Source organism: Opisthorchis viverrini, assembly GCF_000715545.1.
Source record: "Opisthorchis viverrini unplaced genomic scaffold opera_v5_61, whole genome shotgun sequence".
Taxonomy (NCBI): Eukaryota; Metazoa; Platyhelminthes; class Trematoda; order Opisthorchiida; family Opisthorchiidae; genus Opisthorchis; species Opisthorchis viverrini.
Genome location: NW_008751717.1, coordinates 715,035 through 734,614, shown reverse-complemented (window position 1 = coordinate 734,614; position 19,580 = coordinate 715,035). Strand labels below are relative to the sequence as shown.

The window sequence follows — 19,580 nt, the reverse complement described above, 5'->3', positions numbered from 1 at the left end:
GCCTGGTATATATCCCGGAACCAGTAGTCACCGACCGTATCTCACCGACCGTATGTATATATCCCGGAACCAGTAGTCAATTATCGAAACGTTCTCATCGACCGTACCAACTTTTCTAAACTCATTTGAGTTCACGTGACCCAACACTTACCATTCAGTGCAAAGTTCATCAACTGGGTACCGCTGGGAATCGATTGAATAATGTCCATCGAATTTTCTCTGGGTGACACTTACTCCGAACTCTGATCGTTGGAATCTTGTTTCTGTGACTGTCAGGTTGAGCTGGAGTCATAGCTTTCTTTGCACTAAATGGATTGGTCATACTTGTATGTACATAATTCATTGTCCAACTAATCGAATTTAATCAGTTTGGTGCAACGAGATTTTGGACAAACTGTATGCAGAATTGTTCTTTTGCAACGAAATTCTCCTTCTCCAGAGAGCGAAAGTGCAACTCCGGTGCCATACTAATCCGTAATTATGTCACTATCACATTCTCCACATTGGTTCTTTGGCAATAAATGATGTCTCTTTGCTGTTCTAGCTCAAAGCTCTGACAAACTTCCTTTGTAAGGGAGTGTTTGACATTTTCCCGCATCGTCCGTAATCTGCAATGCATTCAGATAATCCGTTTCTGTCCATCCCTCAAACATCTGTGTGCTACCGAACTCAGGATTTTTCGGACCCTGTCGTGTATCCCAATGAATCAATGTCCAACCCTGTTGCACAAACAGATCCATATCTCTCCTTGTGGGATAGAGTTTCTCCCCAGTGCAATCAGAATCTTACCAAAATGTCCCTCATCGGAATCATTACCTCGGTCATTTTGCAACAATGTCGAAAAAATAATTTTGGTAACTTTCCATCTAGTGAGGATGCACTGGATTTGCGGACAAAGTCAGAAAGTTCAGAACTTTTGAACCACTTCTTGAACTTAGCCTCAGAGAGTCGGTTTCAAGGATACAACGTGCAGCAACGCGGCGATGAAATCAGCATGGACCTTGAACAGGGGTCGAGGGACTGGCATTGGACTCCCATTGGATCGACCAACTTAAACGCCAGAGCAACCGAGAGTTTTGATGAACTCAGTGACAAGGGAGCCGATTATGCTGTAAACAAATTTACCTCACTGCAGCACTCGTACCCTGCCAGTCAGTCTTTCGATCGAAGAAACTCAGAGCTCATGGACAGTTTGCGCAAAGCAACCACTTCGAACTTAAGCTTTCAGACGGAGAACGCATTCTTCTCGAACAAATGCCCTGTAGTTTCTTGGAATCCAAATACAGACGTTTGGAATGAAGGGTTAAAGGACGGAAAGGTAATAACCGATGTGCCTTCAAAAGCAGCAAATGTTAACCAACTGACTCCAACCAATAGCTACGTTGGCCGCTACTCGCCTCCATTGAATTTCAGCGCTTTTGCAATGGACCAAAATATGGTCTGCCCCATATGTCGAAAGTGCTTCCGTTTTGAGAAGAACCTTTTGCGTCATTTGCAAAAGACCCACGCTACTGGAACTGGGGAATCAGTTCTCAAGTGCAAATTGTGTAACTACACTACGCGGCATTATAGCAACATGTATGTCCACATCAGAACGCACACCGGTAAGTCGATGACGCTATATCTACAAATTATGCTTATTAACAATTTAATGAGATCGAATGGAGGCTTGCGATGTTTTAGACATGGATGACCAACAGACACTGCACTGTGCCCATACAACTTAACGACGGACAAAGACGATTCGTACTTTTCCTAAGAAAGTTATTGGAAACCCTTTGAGAGTTTAAGCATATCACCAAACTTGTGTTTTTCTTTCCGAATCTGAATGTTATGGTTGTACGGGGGCTATGATACTGCCAGAGTGCTCAAAAATCTTAGTCGGTATAAATGACCGTTGTGAGCTGCCAGTCCAACAACACATTGGGTCAATGTAAGTTGAAATAGACTACCTGGTAACGAATGCGCCAAATATGGGCCGGTTTTTCACGAGTTTGATACTCGGGAGCTCTAACTTTCAAGTCTCCTTCACTTACGACTTCATTCTGCGTGGACTTTTATTGCTCACAATTGTACAGGAATATAAGGTTATCAAAGCATTGGAATATTAAAATGTCTTTAAAAGATCCAATTTCACAAATGAAATACAGTTTTAAAAAGGGCACACATGTGGACACTGTAAGGTTTGGATCGCTGATGTGGATTTACAATAAATGCTTCCTCGCAGATAATGAACCTAGGAAGCGTAATGTAAGTAGGGATTTCTGCCTTACTGACTGCAGTAGTTCAGCTGTAACACAGTATTTCGTAAAAAAAAACTACACCTTTATAATCGTGGTATATTGTCAAAAGCTGGGGCAAATTACGAAAGATAGGACAAAGATGTGTGCAATAGCAGACAAAAAGCTACTTCATATGCTACCTCACCAGCCCGTAACAAAAAGAAAATCAAGAATGTAGAGGCCAAATTAATGAATTGTGCCTGAAAAGTGATGAAACTGAATTGGAAAAATATCTAGAAAAACAAACAACCTGCATTGCAAAAGTGGAAAATAATCATTGGAAATTTCGTCATGTAAGTGGAGCCAGGCTTCCTTGGAAAGTCAATAAGTGACGTCCAAGTGCTTCAACCGTATTCTGAATTATCCGAGTGGTCTCGAGCTTCTGGCTTCCTCACACTATCAGTAAACTATAAGTTGCTCACGAAGTAGAATGATTAAAAAAACAGGTGAACTTCCACGAAAATGCAGTCAACATACGACCACTGGATGTGGATTTCCTATTGGTAGGATTAGTGACGCTATACTCTGTCTAACTCTGTGTTGGCTACAGGGCTGATTGGCCGCTCTAGGACGAGCATTTAGGTGTACAAACTACTACCCTGAGTGTCACGGATGCGAGACTTCCTGCGAGACTTTGTGGGATACGCGTTCCTGAGGATTCCCAATAGGGATGAAACAGGCGTACAACCTCGAATATTCGGCATAGTTTGGCTTCAATTACAGCACGAAATCTCAACTGAAGTCTCCTAAAACTCAATACTACAAACAAGCCTATTTCTGTAGACCATGTATGCATTGGTGCAAGTCAGTTTTGTGCCTTGTTATGTCGAAATCGTTGTTTCTGTGACCACATGATTATTTTTTGATTCCGCAGATATTGCGAAATCCTGAATGATTTCCCAGGTTCAAGTCAGTTTAGGCTCATCCTTCACACCCATCTATTCACACTTCCATTTGTTTCACCTAATTTCACTCTCCTTGATGGCGTACGCTGTGTAAAATCTTGTAAAATGGGGAAACCACTTTTCCAAGACTTGATGCTACGTCTCATCAATCGGTCACTCAAAGTGAAATTATAGTTGCACGGCCAGTTTTAGAAAAGGCTCAAGGCTTCGTGTTCGGATAGCTAAATTTGGCTTTCAGGAACCCGATGAATGACGCATTATATCAAGAAGATATAGTTTCATGTTGTCCACATCGGCAGCAGCCTGATTCGGAAGGAACACACAATCTACGACCTCGAGAAAAAGAGATAGCCGTGTTTATGTTCACTGAACGAAATGTGTGACTGGACGAAGTCTCTCTGCCGGCCCGCTTATGTTCACTGAACGAAATGTGTGACTGGCCGGCCCGTACAACCCTTATCCAAAATGCACTGCTAGTCCACGCGACCCTCTGTTTACAAAATTCACGCTGTGTAGCAGATCTCGTCTGGTTAGTGCTCGCTTGCTTCTCCAGTGGTGGGCGGGTAGTATATTTAAAAGCGCACCAACGTGCACAGCACCAGTTGTAGACGTTTTCAATCCGGTTCGTTTGTAAAATTTACACCATGGCTTGATAGAACGTTATTCATTTCCTCATCCTATGCTTTGGTTAGACACTCCTGTTCTCTCACTGTGAACGCTTACAGGCCGATGATAGATTCATAAGGAACCACATACAAGTTTTTTCCAAATTCGTCAGCATTGAGGATATAATCAAAATCTGTTGAAAAATAGCGATGCTTTACTCAAAACCACTCAAAAAATTGGCGGAAACTCCGAACAACCAACTACCAGTTTGATCCTTGTTCGTCGGATTTCCCGAGTCCTCACTGTTCTTATGCCATGCCTGAACACCATCTAGTGATCCTGCCGGATTTCTTTCTTATTAGTAATAATACGCAATTTGATGTAGTGAATCTCTTTCCAGCTGAAACTGAGGCGGTGTCTGCTTAGAACATTCACTTATCTACCGGTATAAACGAGAGCTTCAGATGAGTTGCAGCTGAGTTTCCTGTCAGTGGTAGCGAAGCCTTGCTAACTGCTACATTAAATTAATACAAATGACTGCCCCATGTGAAAGTGCCCTTTTACATGTGTAAGATTAAGCCAGATCAGACGGTGGAAAAAACTTTAAGTAGGTGGAATGTTTACCAAGGTGCGGCTTCAAAAAAGTAATACTTTTACATAAGAAAACCAGTTTCCCCATCCCATGTTCACCGAATACCAGACAAGTATTTTGGTGTGCACTGAGAAATCACTGACAGTATCACAGCTTAAGCGGCTGCCGGATTGCATGCATCTTTCCAGGAGAAATGTTGACGAATCTACGTTTGTTCAAGGTTGTCGAAAACGGTTCGAGGAACAACGATCGGTTTCACCGTTTTTGGGCTCACCAAGCAGACACGGTCTCCGAGTTCCCCATCAGTCTATGTGGAACCAGTCTATGTGGAACCAAATTGCAGCCCATTCGCGAAATACACTGCGGCTGGAGACCAGCTGAATCTCTCCCTTGAGATACTCTTAAAATGAACGTGCTGCACAAGGCCACCCCATGTTTCAGTTTGTATGATTTTCGAGAAATTGCAGAACATTTTCTCCACTCAAAATCACTGGTAAGGTTGTCAAGAACTCCCCGATAGTCATTGAAATGAACAGTGTATGATATCATAGACCTAAGGGTCGCCCAACAATCAGTTCAGCCACTAGTGACATCAGTTTAGTCCGCAATTAGGTGTATAACTCCATAACGTCTACTCATATTCAGAAAAAACAACGTTCATACACGTACCAGAGGAAACGGGCCATGTTTTCGTATTCATTCCAAGAGACTCATTATTGTCACACCAGCACGAATAGAATTCCTAGGAAGTGGTTTCCTGACCAAATTCGGAGACCCTTGTTTGCTCGTGAAACACGAGCCAGTGAACCGGAAACTGGTCGTGCTTGAGTGTTTTATCATATATTTTGTACTGAGTATATCAGAAGAGACAAAGAAAGTTGCACTCATGGATAAAAATAAAGTGAAATATTGAGTTGTGGACAGGCATGTGAATATCATTCTCCAACGTGCTCATACACTGTGCCCATTTAAATTAATGGTGCCTAATTTTGGCCAGAGTAGCTCTTGCCTTAAAACAAGTAACCACGGTTGTACCGATCAAATACGATGCAAGATTTTCGCTAGGTGGTGCCTAAAAGTAGAACCTTACATATTCATCTGCCACTCTTATTAGCAAATGTATAGACGTATTACGCTACTCACGAGGTTGCTGAAAACTCTCCGATAGCCTTATGACTAGTGTGCTGTGTATAATAAACTGAAATATGAGGCGGCCTCTTCTAGCTCGTTCACTGAGGAAGAACATCACAGGGATTCAGCTGGATAGCAAGGTTTTTTGGGTTGATTCCAATAACATTGTAAAATGCTAAAATGTAATTATTCTGAGGTACCTAGTTGAAGAACGACGTGATATGCAACTAAAGCAGGGAGACACCCTATGAAATAATATGCCATGCTAGACATCAAACCCTCGCTCATCTTCATTAAAGTAACCAAAATATGCTTAACAAGTGCAAGGAGTCAAATTGTCCTCATATGAAGATGTTTCGACAGGAATTGTGACTCATCGCTATGACGAAGTTTCAACTGAACTTCAAGAATCACGTCGCGTGTTGATGTAACTGAAGACAACTTAATGCCAAAACCTGATATTCTTAATAAGGCGTCACCACGCGGCTTTCCACATGTATATATTTTACTGTTGAGGAAGCTAGGTAACAAGTAGACTGTTTTACAATTGTTGTTTACCATCAAAACGGTACCATTTGAAACTCACCCTCAGGAAGGCAGCGGACTGTTTTACTCCTCGGGAATAACATACAAGGTGGCGATGTTCTTAACCAGTGTGATTAGACAAGCCGCTAATCTACTGGATGAATTAGTATTTTCATGTCACTAACAAGTGATCAATTGCGATCCACGGTTGTGCATCGAGCTGATGGCCATTTTAAATAAAAGAGTATAATTAAAAAACTACTCTGCCGTAGTTAAGATCAGCGCACGCACCCTTGCAAATGCTACGGGTATCCGATACTCTCAAAGGTCGTTGATTATTCACAGTTCTCTACCAGTCTTTAGGTCAAGTAATCATACAACCGAATTCTTGTTAGATCCCCTCTCAAGCGGAATATTTTCTAGAATGTACTTAACTATCGGACACTGTAACAGGCTGCGCCAGTCCCTGGAGCAACCACTAATGTAGTCACGTCAGAAAATTCTTTCACAACAGAGGCTTCGTTGACAAGGGATTCGTGTACAATTCCTAAAACTTAGCACAGCGCAATAATTTCTTCATAACCGTCAAAAATTTCTAGATGGTGTACACAGTTAAATTACCAGTGTCAAACCATCGTTTGGAAGTTACCACCAACCGTTAGCCGTACAATATGGCAAAAATGACAGCATTACATACGTCTTATTGAGTGAGCTTGATTCAATCTTCCGGTCCGAATACCGGTGGATCGTACAAGGTGAAGGACTAATAATCTCCATAGTTAAACCTTAAGTTGGTGTGGAACAGACGTGTTCTCCGGATTTATCCAATTAGGGGGCTAGGATAAACCTGCCGTTATCAGTACTCACGGTGCGACTGATACCATCACAGCCGATGACCATTCCTGCGTAGCCTCATCTGAAGGTAGGATCTTCAAACCCAAAAAGAACTCTACAAAAACCAATCGGTTATCACTGTGTTTAACTGTGAAAATCTGCAGAAACATCACACCACCTACTACAGGGGTCGAAACAATGAAGCCAAAACAAGTTAGGTGCAGAAATGAACGCTTTGCCGGGAAGCGTTGATCGGAGCATCTTTTCGAGCACTGTTCAACAGACTCCCAGATATGTCGCCACTTCGCTCCTCTGTGAGTCTCGCCTTCGAATAACCAAACCGTAAGACGAGATACCTGCAACGCACTATCCGTACCATGATTATCCAGACGTTCTCAGTAGGATTCAGTACCGGGCTGCTTTAAAAATTGATATCCGTTATAATAACTGAACAGTTTTGAGGCGGGTGATTTTGATGCATGTTTGTTTGGTGTTGATTGCCACGTCCCTTCTAAACTATCACAAAAATTGTGGAAAGCTGGTTATTTGATTGATTCCAACCCATTATTCCAGATGTGTCCGTCATTTTGCTAAAATGGAATCCCGAAAATACATAGAGCTGCCACGTGAATTTCGGCGACGGAAGGCTTCCTTCTTTCCTGAATTCACGATGCACTATGCTTACCCAACTGGACTGTTCAAATTCAACTTCATGCCACCAAATTGCGCCTCTGAGTGAAGTGATCTTCAGCCTTCCTCAGTCCCTTCTGCATGGAGGTTGTTTTCAAACACCACTTTATCCATCCTTGTTTAATTTGAATGAGAGGCAGCTTGAAGTAGCTACTAAACTAAGCCATGTTGAGCTTGAAAGCGTTTTCCTAGCCAATCAACTAGGTCACATTTTTAAAAGCCTTCATCAGCACTCGTTTGATTGCATCTTTATACATTTTCGACTGAACTCTCATATGTTCAAAGAATGGTCTAACGGGGAACAAATGAATGGCTGTCTGTTGCGCCCCTTCTAGGTCTCTGATGATTCCCGTGTTTTAAATCTAAACATGGAACCCCTTGCATTCTGTAGAGCACATTTTGCAAGTAAACTTAACCTACAATAGGTAATATGACTGACATGTTCATGAGACAGTGAAAACCACTTAGAATAAACTCTTCTCTTCCAACTAGCTGTGTCAAGAATCTGCGTCCAAAATATCTTACAGACTTGTTTCATTCGAAACTGCGTTTTACAAACTCGCAGCATGTTATGTTTTCTCCCTGGGGGTCTGCGCATTTGGCCTCCACAGTTGATATGTATTCAGTAATTATTAGTTCTTGTTTCAACTCAGTTCGATTGTGGGGATTCAAAGTTGAAGAAGGGGATATATAAAAAATTGCGTGTCATCGCAAAACTTCCTATTTCTGTTTTTCCGTGAATGCTCAAGGCTCATCAAGTGTACTCCTAAACGGGTGTCCGCTGATTTGCTGAAGTTGATAGATTGATGGATTTTCTCTCAAAAGATCACACGAGATTTTATATTATCAACCCATCATCACTGATGTGAACAGCGGCAGTAATATTCTGACTAATTCCCGGATGGTCATAAAATAGGCAGGATTTGTGAACCAATGATCAGCGGTTTAGTTAACCGCTCCAGTAAACTTACCAGAACCTCGTCCAATTTACAACATGGTGACATCTGCGAAACGGAAAAGCCTCTATCGCGGTAAAACTTCCGATTACAAAAGAATTGGACCAAAAACGTGTCAGCTACCAAAAAAATGGACATCGGAACCTGGGGTTGTTTATTTCAGGTGCAGTCATGCACAGGATTATTTCTGACAAAACTCATTCCACTTCACCGGCAACAGATGATAGATAACAACAATTACACAATTGTTGATAGATGAATTGTCTCTGCCACTGTTCACCAAACTGACTATAGGGTAGATCTTGTCCAATACTTCATTTTACTATTCACGGTTTTATGTGCGAGCATAATCTACATTGACAGGTTTCCGTTTCATACACTTGCGTGTGCGCGCACGCAGCCACACACATTCGGCAACACAGGTTCACACTTCCGTTGCCAAGATACGTTGTCCCCTTTCGTCTAATCTCCTGACCATTCCACACCCTAGCTGATTGACAGCTCTGTGTAGTTTATTTAGACCCCTTCTCCCAACCCCACCGTACACAATCACCGGCGCATTCTAGCATATGTTCGAAATCTCGACATGATGGTTCATATTACACACGACAGATGTGAGGATTACAATCGTCGAATGTTGCATACATAGAAAGTGTCAGTCTCATGGTTGTGCGGAACAACACCAGTTTGCATTTAAATTAGAATACTGATTGGTTTTGTAGCCCTCGGATTAGTGAATAATAAAGTATATCCAAAGTGGGTAAATGTGTTCGGGAAGAATTGCGCCAGGACAAGCATGTTCACTTAAGTCTCTTGTGAAAGCGAAGACAGTGTGTCGATCTGTGAAGTTTAGGATGAAGCCACGCTGATGCGCTTCCGAGGAGCATTGTGGTTTTAGGATACTGTGTAATTCTTCCGGCAACTACGCTTCATTGCACGAAAAACTAAGTGGCTATAGATGCTATTTTCGCTTAAGTGTAGCGGGGAATTAAGGTATTTATTTATTCACTATCTGACAAACTTGGAGAAAATTGGAGGTGAGTTTTCCACTAGTATTTCGTTTAACTCTAAAAAAGGTCCGGTCGGTACTATGGGAAACATAAAACGTCTCCGTTCCCGATAGAAGCCTTTGTTGGATTAGCTTCAACTCTTTTTTTCGGTTGTTCATCTCTGCAAACATGCAGTTGCCCAGTGTGTGTCGCATCTCCGAGACTCCACATTTTTATATTCTAATTCAATCAAGGTAAATTTTTATTTTTAGAATATTTCCAGGCTATCCAGCTTTTTATCTGACTGGACATTCATAGTGTGAAGGAATGCGATGTAATGAAATTCTTGAAAAAAGATAAACGAAACAATGTTCAATAATCTGCAGACTGTTGTTTTACGTGCACAGTACGTTTCCACTAGAATAGGGCTTCTAGAGATAAAAAGATTAGTCATCTTGGAGGATAGAAAATGCTAAGTGCTTTCGAATTATTTTGCACGTGACCAAAAAACCGACCTCCTAAGAGTGATTTTATGGGTTCATGTGGTTGAGCAGAATGTGAGCCAGAATCTTACTTTTAGTGGGGAGATGATTGCATGCTCTTTGTATATCGGTATTCCTTTCTTTTAAGCAGTGACACAATTATAGCAACTTCGAAGTTTTGCACCTCGCCCAGCCAAGCGACCATCTGTGTGCGCTCTCATAAAAGACGCTACATATTTTCAGTTTATCTTGTGATATTCAGAAGCCTCTCCGTGCACTCGAGCTCAAGAAGGAAAGCACCTCGCCCAGCCAAGCGACCATCTGTGAACGCTCTCATAAAAGACGCTACATGTTTTCAGTTTATCTCGTGATATTCAGAAGCCTCTCCATGCACTCGAGCTCAAGAAGGAAGAGCAAAACTCACTTTTAACGTCAACCTGGGGGTATCACAGACCATCGGCCATCCAAAGTTAGTTCGCCCCCCCCCTCCAAAGCTACTACCATTCAGGCAATCTGTCTTAATTGCAGAGTCAGTGATTCGAAGCTTCAGTTCACGTAAAAAAGTATGTGTCAGCAATGACTGTTCTGTCAACTACTTATTCTGCAGTTATTGTCCAAACATATCTGCATCAAACTTTCTGCTTCAGGTGTTGGTTCTACTCAACGCGCGCTGCCACTCTTTCTCTGAGCTGTTGGCCCCACATACTGGCAAACCATATAGGTAAATATGACGGAATCTTAAGTAGTACCAACTACTCTATGAGTCGGTTTGTCTCTGATTTCCACAGTCTACTTCCGTGGAACTTCGGCAGAAATACTTCGTTCTGGATTGCTGTTAGCTGTTGCGAGTGGATACTTATAAGAAGACTAGACTCACATTTTGAGTGAATTATTCGTTGCGCGCTCATAATCGCAAGGACGTGCATTTGCAAGTTGTCCCGTTTATGGCACACTAGTTACCTTTATGATGTTATGATCTTTGGTGTTGCTTATATTAAAGATATTAATTTTTTGGCAGCCTAAATACTTCATGTTCTGCTTCCCTTCTTTTTTGAATGTTTTTGTTTCCAGGTACTTAAAACTAACAGACGAAGCTAAATGGCTCATGGCTCACTATATAGATGCACCGAGTGTAGTGAAGTTCAGCGCAACAAATGCGCAATCATTTCTGCTGATTAGCCAAGGTGATTTAAATTAAGAACTGGTGATATTATGAGTTTACACATCTTCATTCATTGTGAAGACGACTGCTGTCGAAGTAATGCTTCTAACTAAGAACTACGTGACTAAAGTACTTGGTGCTTAGTAGCTGAGTTTTAAGGAATCTGTCTGAATAGGTCTATGTGCGGAGCGAACCGCCCCTTGATTTAGGTGGATCACCATAGTCTATGTGCGGAGCGAACCGCCCCTTGATCTAGGTGGATCACCATGGGAACGCCCAGCTGTATGCTGTCTAATAAAATTGTGTAATTTGCCACGGCTCAAATATGAATCATAGCCCCGATAACTGGGCAGCAGAAGTCTTGGGTTTTACCTGTTCGTCGTGCATGGTGGTCGAATTCACAGTGTGTAACCAGAAATGGTTGGGACTAGTCCTGTTTGTTCACTCCGAATGAACTTTTGGCTTTGAGTCTGTCGGAATATTAGCTTTGTCCTCATGACAAATACAATATCCACCTACCAGAGTGTTCCACCAGAAGATCCCTCAGGATAACACCAAGAAAAATGTTAATGAAACGGATTATTCTTGCATGCGGTTACTTCAGGTTTGGCGTGACATTCGGAAAGGGGCAATAAATCATGTTTACAGAAATAGTTGTATAAATCAACTATAAAGGACCTGGATGATTATTTCCAGCCCAAAAGGTACCAGGCTTTGCTGAATACGGTAGTTGGCAATAGACGTGTACAAGTCTGTTGGTTTTGGTTGTGTTGGTCAGGTTCAATAAGATGACTTTTGTTGTCCACACTAGAAAAAAATACAAGCATCAAACATCAAGTTTTCTACGAAACTTCATTATGTTATTCTGTAAAAATCAGTGTGGGTCCTCCATCGTTTATATACAAATGAGAATTTCGTTATGACTTATATGTGAACTGTTTTCTTTTCACGCCTATACTTTCAGGTGACAAGCCGTATTCTTGCTCCGCTTGTGGTGTATCATTCACGCAAGGCTCCTCGTTAAAACTTCATATCAAGTCACGGCACCACGACAATGGTAACTACTTTTCGTTGACCAGGAAGCCAGGCAAAAACAACCTTACCAAATTATGGACGCGTGTACTGAAAAAAGATTTGCCGAAGTATAATTCGTTGATGATGTCTCAACAAACGGGAAGTCCCAAGGAAGACCTCTCGCGAATACTCTTTTCAGCTAGCCGCTCAAACACCTGGAGTACACTGAATCCATGTAACTCAAAGTCCTTCGTGAAAATCCAGAAATCCAGAAACTACATAAGGCAGGCAAAATTCATCGACATGTGCTCCAGCTCCATTTTTCAGTTTCCTCTTAAAGACAGTTTGCAGAAGGACTATCCAAATTCTATATTGTCGACGGATAGGCTTGAAGAAGATGTTTATTCCAATCACGAGTTATGTGGTGTTGGTGGCATCACTGAGTTGAATCCTTTATCAGATTGGTGCGAATTCGGTGGTGAGGACAAAAGTAGAAACAGAAAAGACAGGAACACCACTGCAGAACAACAAGCAGTGAGTTCGTGTGAATGTAAACCTTTGCTCTCAGACCAAGTGTATTCGGGTTCGCCATATCATTTGTCTAGTTGCAAAAACTCGCGAACAGACGAACTGTCTAAGCTCTATACAGGAGCAAGAAATCGGTCATCGCTCAAAGAACCACTGCATGCATTTGCCGCCGATGTTGTAATAAATCCATCCCTTCATTCGCCACAGGGCTATTCACCCGCCACGAGCCACCCAAGAGAATCAGCAAAAGAGACAAAAGACTCATCTTCCGGTTGGTTTGCCTCCAAAGGAGCTGCTTCAAGAACGGACGACTTGAAATGCGAAAGGGCTGACTGGAGGATTAAACAGCTGCCATTTTCTATCGCAGCACTGCAAAGTTAGCAAGAAAAGTCGAAAGCATTCGAGTGACATTCATTCCTTTATTTCCGAGCTATTCTCTGTGAAATGATTTAAACCTCATGTTCTCTACAGTGACCAGATGCTTTCTGAGTTTGAAAAGGTTTTGAAAAATATGGTGGGGGAACGGTATCAATCTCCATGGCGAAATGATTAATCTATATTCTATCGCAACTTCCTCAGTAACTTTTACTTATATCTCTTGACTGCACACTAATACAACCTATACGCATCGGTGTTCCTCTGACTTGTGCTCTTCCATTAGATCAAGCAGTGATGCACTTGTTTAAGATAATATATATCTGGGTAAAAACGAACCAAACTGTCTGAAAAGTTGCTTCAACTGGTAGTACCGAAACTAACTTGTCTTTCAATAGTCAGCCACGTATGTTCTGATCTAAATTAATGGCTTTCCATTTGCACAGTAATTCCTAAGTTCACGCGATCAATCTCTCCATATTTATGCCTAACTCTATTTAGTTTTCCGTCTCGTTCTATAACGTTCGTCATCTTACACGCTACAGAGATTAATCTTATCCGAAGGCATCCTATGACATTTTTCTATTAAACTGTAATTGAGACATACAACGGCCTACTATACATCTAGGACTTGGATACACTTCCCCAAATGATCTTCAAACTGCGTTTCATTCGTCACGTTACCTACACTTAACTTAAAACATTATTCTTCCTGAGATCTGCTGTATGTATATTATGAAAACGCGTTAGTCCTCATGATGGAAAATACGGTAAGGTTGGAAAACTGATAATGTTTGGAATCCAGTCAGGCTGTGATCATACTGTGATAGTGAGAGAGATTAGCTTTAGTAACAACATTGTTTTCGTCGATTTCGCATCAACCGAGGTAATGCATTTGAGTGGTCTACCACAATGCGCGTGACAGAACTTCAGAATGTAAATTTTTAAACAGCAAGCAAGTGGAACAACTGATTTGATGTGGCAGATGCAAAACAAGAACAAGTCATTCGTTTAATAACAATGAAAATACTTTACAGATGATAAACCGTTTAGCAGTTAGAAACAAGACTATTTCTAACCTGTGTTGCCCTGGTGTTCACACGATTGAGCACACCATTCGTTGAGTTGTTTAGCAGTTAGAAACAAGACTATTTCTAACCTGTGTTGCCCTGGTGTTCACACGATTGAGCCACACCATTCGTTGAGTTAATGGCTAACATCCGTCCTCAGAGTAGTTTGTCACAGACAGTGAACCGGCGCAGTGTAGGTAGCCTTCAACGATGTTTGCTTTGCGCCGCTTTTGTAGCCAGAAAAACGTCTTCCAACGGATGCAACCCCAGGGGGGAGGCGATAGGCCCAAAATTATCAACTCGCCCAAATAATGGCCCAGAACTGTTAAATCATGCAAGAACAACTAGGCATTTGGAACGCACAAGGTATGCACACGATGGCTGGGTAGCCCGATCCAATTTTAAGGCGATCATGAGGCACAAGTAGGTTGTGATAGGACGGCAGTCAGGTTCACGGGCTTTCACGAAAGGGACAAATGAAGACTAGCTGGTTAGTCAGCTTATCCGGAAGAAAAACCACAGCCGAGACGGTTCTAGAATTGGAACCCATCAGCTCAATGTTCCGTCAAACAGTTACACCACAACACATTTTTATTCATTATCCAGTAGATGGGAATTATGTTGATCAGTTATAAAGGGTCCCATAGGTTTGCACAATGTGAATGGCCGTTTACGATCTCTATCAGTTGTAATTGTAATCAGAATAAATACCAACATCCTTGGCACTCGATCGAAAGTAGAACTTGAAGAATCAACACTTTTCGTAAACTAGCCAGACTAAAAATTGATTATTTACATTCAGCAGAGGATTTCCGACCTCGCACGTAATATTTCATCGCAAGTATAGCGTGTGTTTATTATTTCATTCATTTTAATTACGAAGGAAGATGTTGAGTCGACCCATAGGCCGTGTGAATGTCTAGAGTGTATTCCTGTCCAAGGCATTCCAGTTTTTGAAACGGTCGGTCTGGACCAGTTCTTTTCCGCGTGAGTGTCTCGTGTTGACCAGGAGCCAAGCTATTCATCAGACGCATCCTTACCCTCAAGCCTAAACAGCAGATTGCCTCTGGTTTGCGCGCATTTGTACTCTACAGATGAGAACTGGCTCTAACTTACAAGTTAAGGTTCAAAACGATAGATCTAGTGGAGTTTTCACCTGGTCGAGTTCCAGCTACAAAGTGAAGTTGGGACTGTCTTATGTGATTAGTGAATTAGCCTGCAAAGGTGTCATAGGTTGAAGTGCATAGTTTCTCAGGAAAGGTGCCTGTACTTAAAATCAGCATTCTGTCCTTTGCTCCCGAACAAATATAAGTGCACTCAAAGCTTGCAACTGCAGCTGCGTCACAGCTGAGCCGAAATGACTTTCTGGTATAACGAGCAATGAATTCTATAGGTTAACAATCCCTATGGACTTTCCACCACTGTGGATTCTCTGGGAAGCTGACATGCATTACAAAACGAAAGTCGTGTATCGGGATGGCACAATAAAGTCAGCTTTCCCGTTATTTGTTTACAGTGTACAAGAACCCAGAGTTGAAGATAGCCTTTTAGGTTCAGCGTTCTATGACTGGTTGCATGGTTTGTGCGTCGGTCAGTTCTCCCCTCAGAATTGTACCTATGATTAGCCGAATCCTTCTCTTATTTACACAGTAATAGTCATCAAGGTTGGTTTTTAGGTGGTTCAACGACGGGGAAATTCAAGGAAAGTCTACCTTATTGGCCTGTGTTTAACCTGTAGCCCACCCGTTCTCAAAGGAACAGTGAATGACCAAAAGTAATTTGATTTATCTTACAGTACCTTCTTTTCTTGACCGAATAACTTTGCGCTGTAACGAAAAATCGATGTATCTGTTTGTCAAAAGGTATCTCAGATCATTCTGTGAGAAAGGATGTGTTGAAGCTTCCAAGGTCAATTAATATCAGAAACCAACAGGCATACGACCACAATCGTACCCTGCAACTTTCGACAGATGGAATTAAAACTTGGTCCGTGTTGGTCACTTATGGTAGTGTCACTAGAGTGCATCAATCACGCTCACATAGTTAAAAATAATTCAAACCATTGGTGGTATTTTTGAAAACCTTCCTTGATTTCGCAGTCAATCTCTTATATTTTCTCTAACTTGTTTGCGTCTCATTGATTTTAGTTAACTCAACTCCTCGTTTCTCTAAATCTCCAAATACCCGAGGTCCACGAAAGTTTCGTACATCAACTATCCACGCTTTTGGAGTGTGCTTCCTGATCATTCTGCCATATTTCACAGGGGACTTCAGCTCCCTGTGCCCAAGTGACTAATTAGATGAAAACTGGATATTTCGGGCAAAGGATTGGTCGATCCTTAATACCGATGAAGCTCAAAAATTGGCTACAAACATTTACTTGATGTCTCCGGATTATTCAGATACAATCCGCAGTCTGAACTTCGATGTTCTTTGAAATAAGGTGATTTTATCAGCAAAAAAATTATCTCGTCCAAAGAGAAGATTTCGGTTTTTTAGTCAGACGCCACTGCCAGCTAAACAACGTTAGTTTTGCACGAATTAACTTCGCTTAAGAATAAGGAAACCAAATAAGTGCGTATTTGTAAAGTGAGGTAGGGAATGAACTGGAAGCGAACTTGATTCTTCGTTTATGACATTATCCATTGGAGATTGCTGTACAGTGGTCAGTTTGTTTTTGTGTTGGCAGCCTTGTCGAAGATACCGAAGTATTCGCGTTTATGTGTAATTATTTCTAAGATCAATGGACCCAAGAGGTTCCACCAAAAACTACTGAAAATGTTATACCAAGAAAAGTAATGAAGTCAATCCCAATTGAACTTTTTTAGGTGATGATATAACTAAACTCAACATTTCACATCTCTCATTCTTACAAAGCTCTGTAGAATCTGAGTTATGAACATCACTTCACTGGCGTTCCACCAAAGAACAAACTAGAATAAACTAGTAGTATCACCAGCCATTTTCAAGTCATTATGGCCAGTAGCCATAATTTCGGAGTGAAAGCAATCAACTGAACTAAGGCGTTCCACATCTCTCGACTGAAATGCTTGTATAAACAGTACACTTGATCATCTTTGCAAGTATGTGGATGGGTCGGTCTCTTTGACCAATTTGCTTCTTCCCTGACACCAGTAGTATCCCGATTTTCGACGTTGTGAAGTGCAGAAGCCATGCTGTTGTATCCGGAATAGCAGAAAAGCAACTAAGCGAATTACATCATTTGGAGTTGCGTAAAGCGTAAGGTGTCTTGATTTACCGATGACCGACCGAAATCATGATCAGTGAACATTTAATATCAATAACCCTTCAACGGTCAGAATCGAACAGTTTCATCCAGGTAAATCGCCTTAAATTCCGGAGCTAATATTTTATGTTTAGTAATAAATAAAAGTACATCGACGTTGTACAAGCCAGACCCATATTGACACCTGATCTTCACACTGTGCGTAACAAAATGAAGCATGCAATGCGGAACTCAAAAAATGCAGGCACCATGTCAGCAGGCTGAGAACAGGAACTATGTAAGCAATATACTTTCCCACAAAGAAGCGGATTTTCAACCAAAGGTGAGCGCTTAGTCTGGACACTTCAGCGTACTGCTCTGTATAAGATCTCCTACAAAAAGCGTTATCACGCTGTTAGTTTTGATCAACCGACTTGGGTCCTTGGTGTCTGCTAACTGTTGAGCGATGAATCAAATCTCCTCCTTGTCGCAAAACTTGTTCTCTTATTTTCGTCCAGTTAAACTTACAAAATAATTTTTGTTCAGTGGTGCATGCTCTGCTTAAGCAAAAGTCGTCATATGTAAAGCATTTTACGGCACGTTGTTTTCTCTGTCCAGCAGCTTAGTTTTGGAGACTCCTATCCAAAAAAATATTGCGGGAGAACTTGAGGTGACCGGACAAAATGTAGCTATTATGAACTTTGGCAGCTGTGCGAGGGTTTAGAAGTTTTCCGACCACCTCGCTCAGCCCGTGTGGAGAAAGCTCGAAAAATTGAAATATATCACTTGACACCAGTAATGTCTGATGTATCAGCAGTCCTTCCAGTAAATAAGGTGATTGAAAAAACTCCATTATTTATGGTAAATAATTCCGGTATATTTTATCTCGGTCCAATCCAGTCTGTGTTTCCAAAACCTGCCGTTTGCAGGAGGTGGGAATAACATCTGCACCCAATGGTACCAATGATTCCATGAAAAGTCCACCAAGCAAAAGCTGACGAGCGTCATAAGAGTAACGCTTGTAAATGCTCGGAGAAATCCTACTAAATTGAATAAAACCCCGTCACTTGGCTACTGATTGAGTGTTGTAAGGCAGAGGATAAACATGAGTCAATGAAGGTTACTAGGCTGGAAGTAAGGGACAAAAACGGACACTCCATTCAAGTGGAGGGATGCTTCAGTTATTCAAATGAATTACGCACTCATTATCCCACCTTCAATCTTTAATTTGAGTGCTGTTAGCAAGCACCGTTGCCAAATCATCCTGATTTCGTCAATCCTTCCAAGCAGAAAATGGCATAGACTATTCTGATCCTTTACCACACAGCAAGCCCGAAGAAAAGTGGTAAGATATATAGGACCAGATAATTGCCGATTACCCGACTCCCTGAAGCGCGATGTACTCTATAAGAGAAGTGTGGAACCACATTTTGAAGCGCTCAAGTTATTTCACAAGCGTTGTCCATCAGGACATTTGGCTCTATATCCAACTGTGTCCACCAGCTTATTTTTTTGTGGGCTCTCATTTATTCCTATTTACTCACTCTTCTTTCTGTTCTATTTCCGTGTCCTCCGTCCGATCCAATGAGTAAGCCCTAACAGACCTTGCTCATTTAGTAATAAGGCAGGTGTGTGTGTGCTCCCAACGAGCGGACTAATAACTAAACCTACAGGAATATATGGGAAGTGTGAAAGCCCCAAGCTCTCACTTCCGCTTTCCCCATCGTCCTCTTTGTGGTTGTCCGTCAACCGAAAGAACACAAACATCGTATTCCCTCTAGCATGTGCGTGACTCTTCTTATGATATAGGGGGCTTCTGCTAGCCACGTGCGTCTCTATGTGCAGACGTCGAAGCCACTGAACCAACTTCCTGTATGTGAACAACTGCGAAGGTGCTCAGATTACAGCAGCTAGTGGGAGTCTGGTGAACAATGAATTGTGGCAGTTAGAAATTCGCTCAGTTGTCCTACATACCTCTAGGACAGGGGCACGAAATATCACAAGAAATTCGGTATGCGCTGGATTCCTTGGCGTCTCTTGAGATCTGCACATATTTACCTAGCTCTTGTAAATTCAGCGATCCAGTCGTCCTCCGAAATATCTAAATTTTTCACTATTATGCTGGAATCTAATATGTGACATTGAAATTATCGTGAGTGTTCATTAGCCGCTTTCATTTAGAAGAATCAGGCCAACGGCGTATAAAAGCATTT

The 19,580-nt window shown here is 41.7% G+C and overlaps 1 protein-coding gene across 1 annotated transcript; it reads left to right on the top strand.

The window, feature by feature from the left end:
* Window positions 1-613: 613 nt before the first annotated feature.
* Window positions 614-13,077, top strand: T265_03967 (hypothetical protein; the record flags this gene model as incomplete). Its single annotated transcript, XM_009168574.1, has 2 exons — window positions 614-1,604; window positions 12,119-13,077. 2 exons carry the CDS (start codon window positions 614-616, stop codon window positions 13,075-13,077), a joined length of 1,950 nt encoding a protein of 649 aa, XP_009166838.1.
* Between the last annotated feature and the right edge of the window lie 6,503 nt (window positions 13,078-19,580).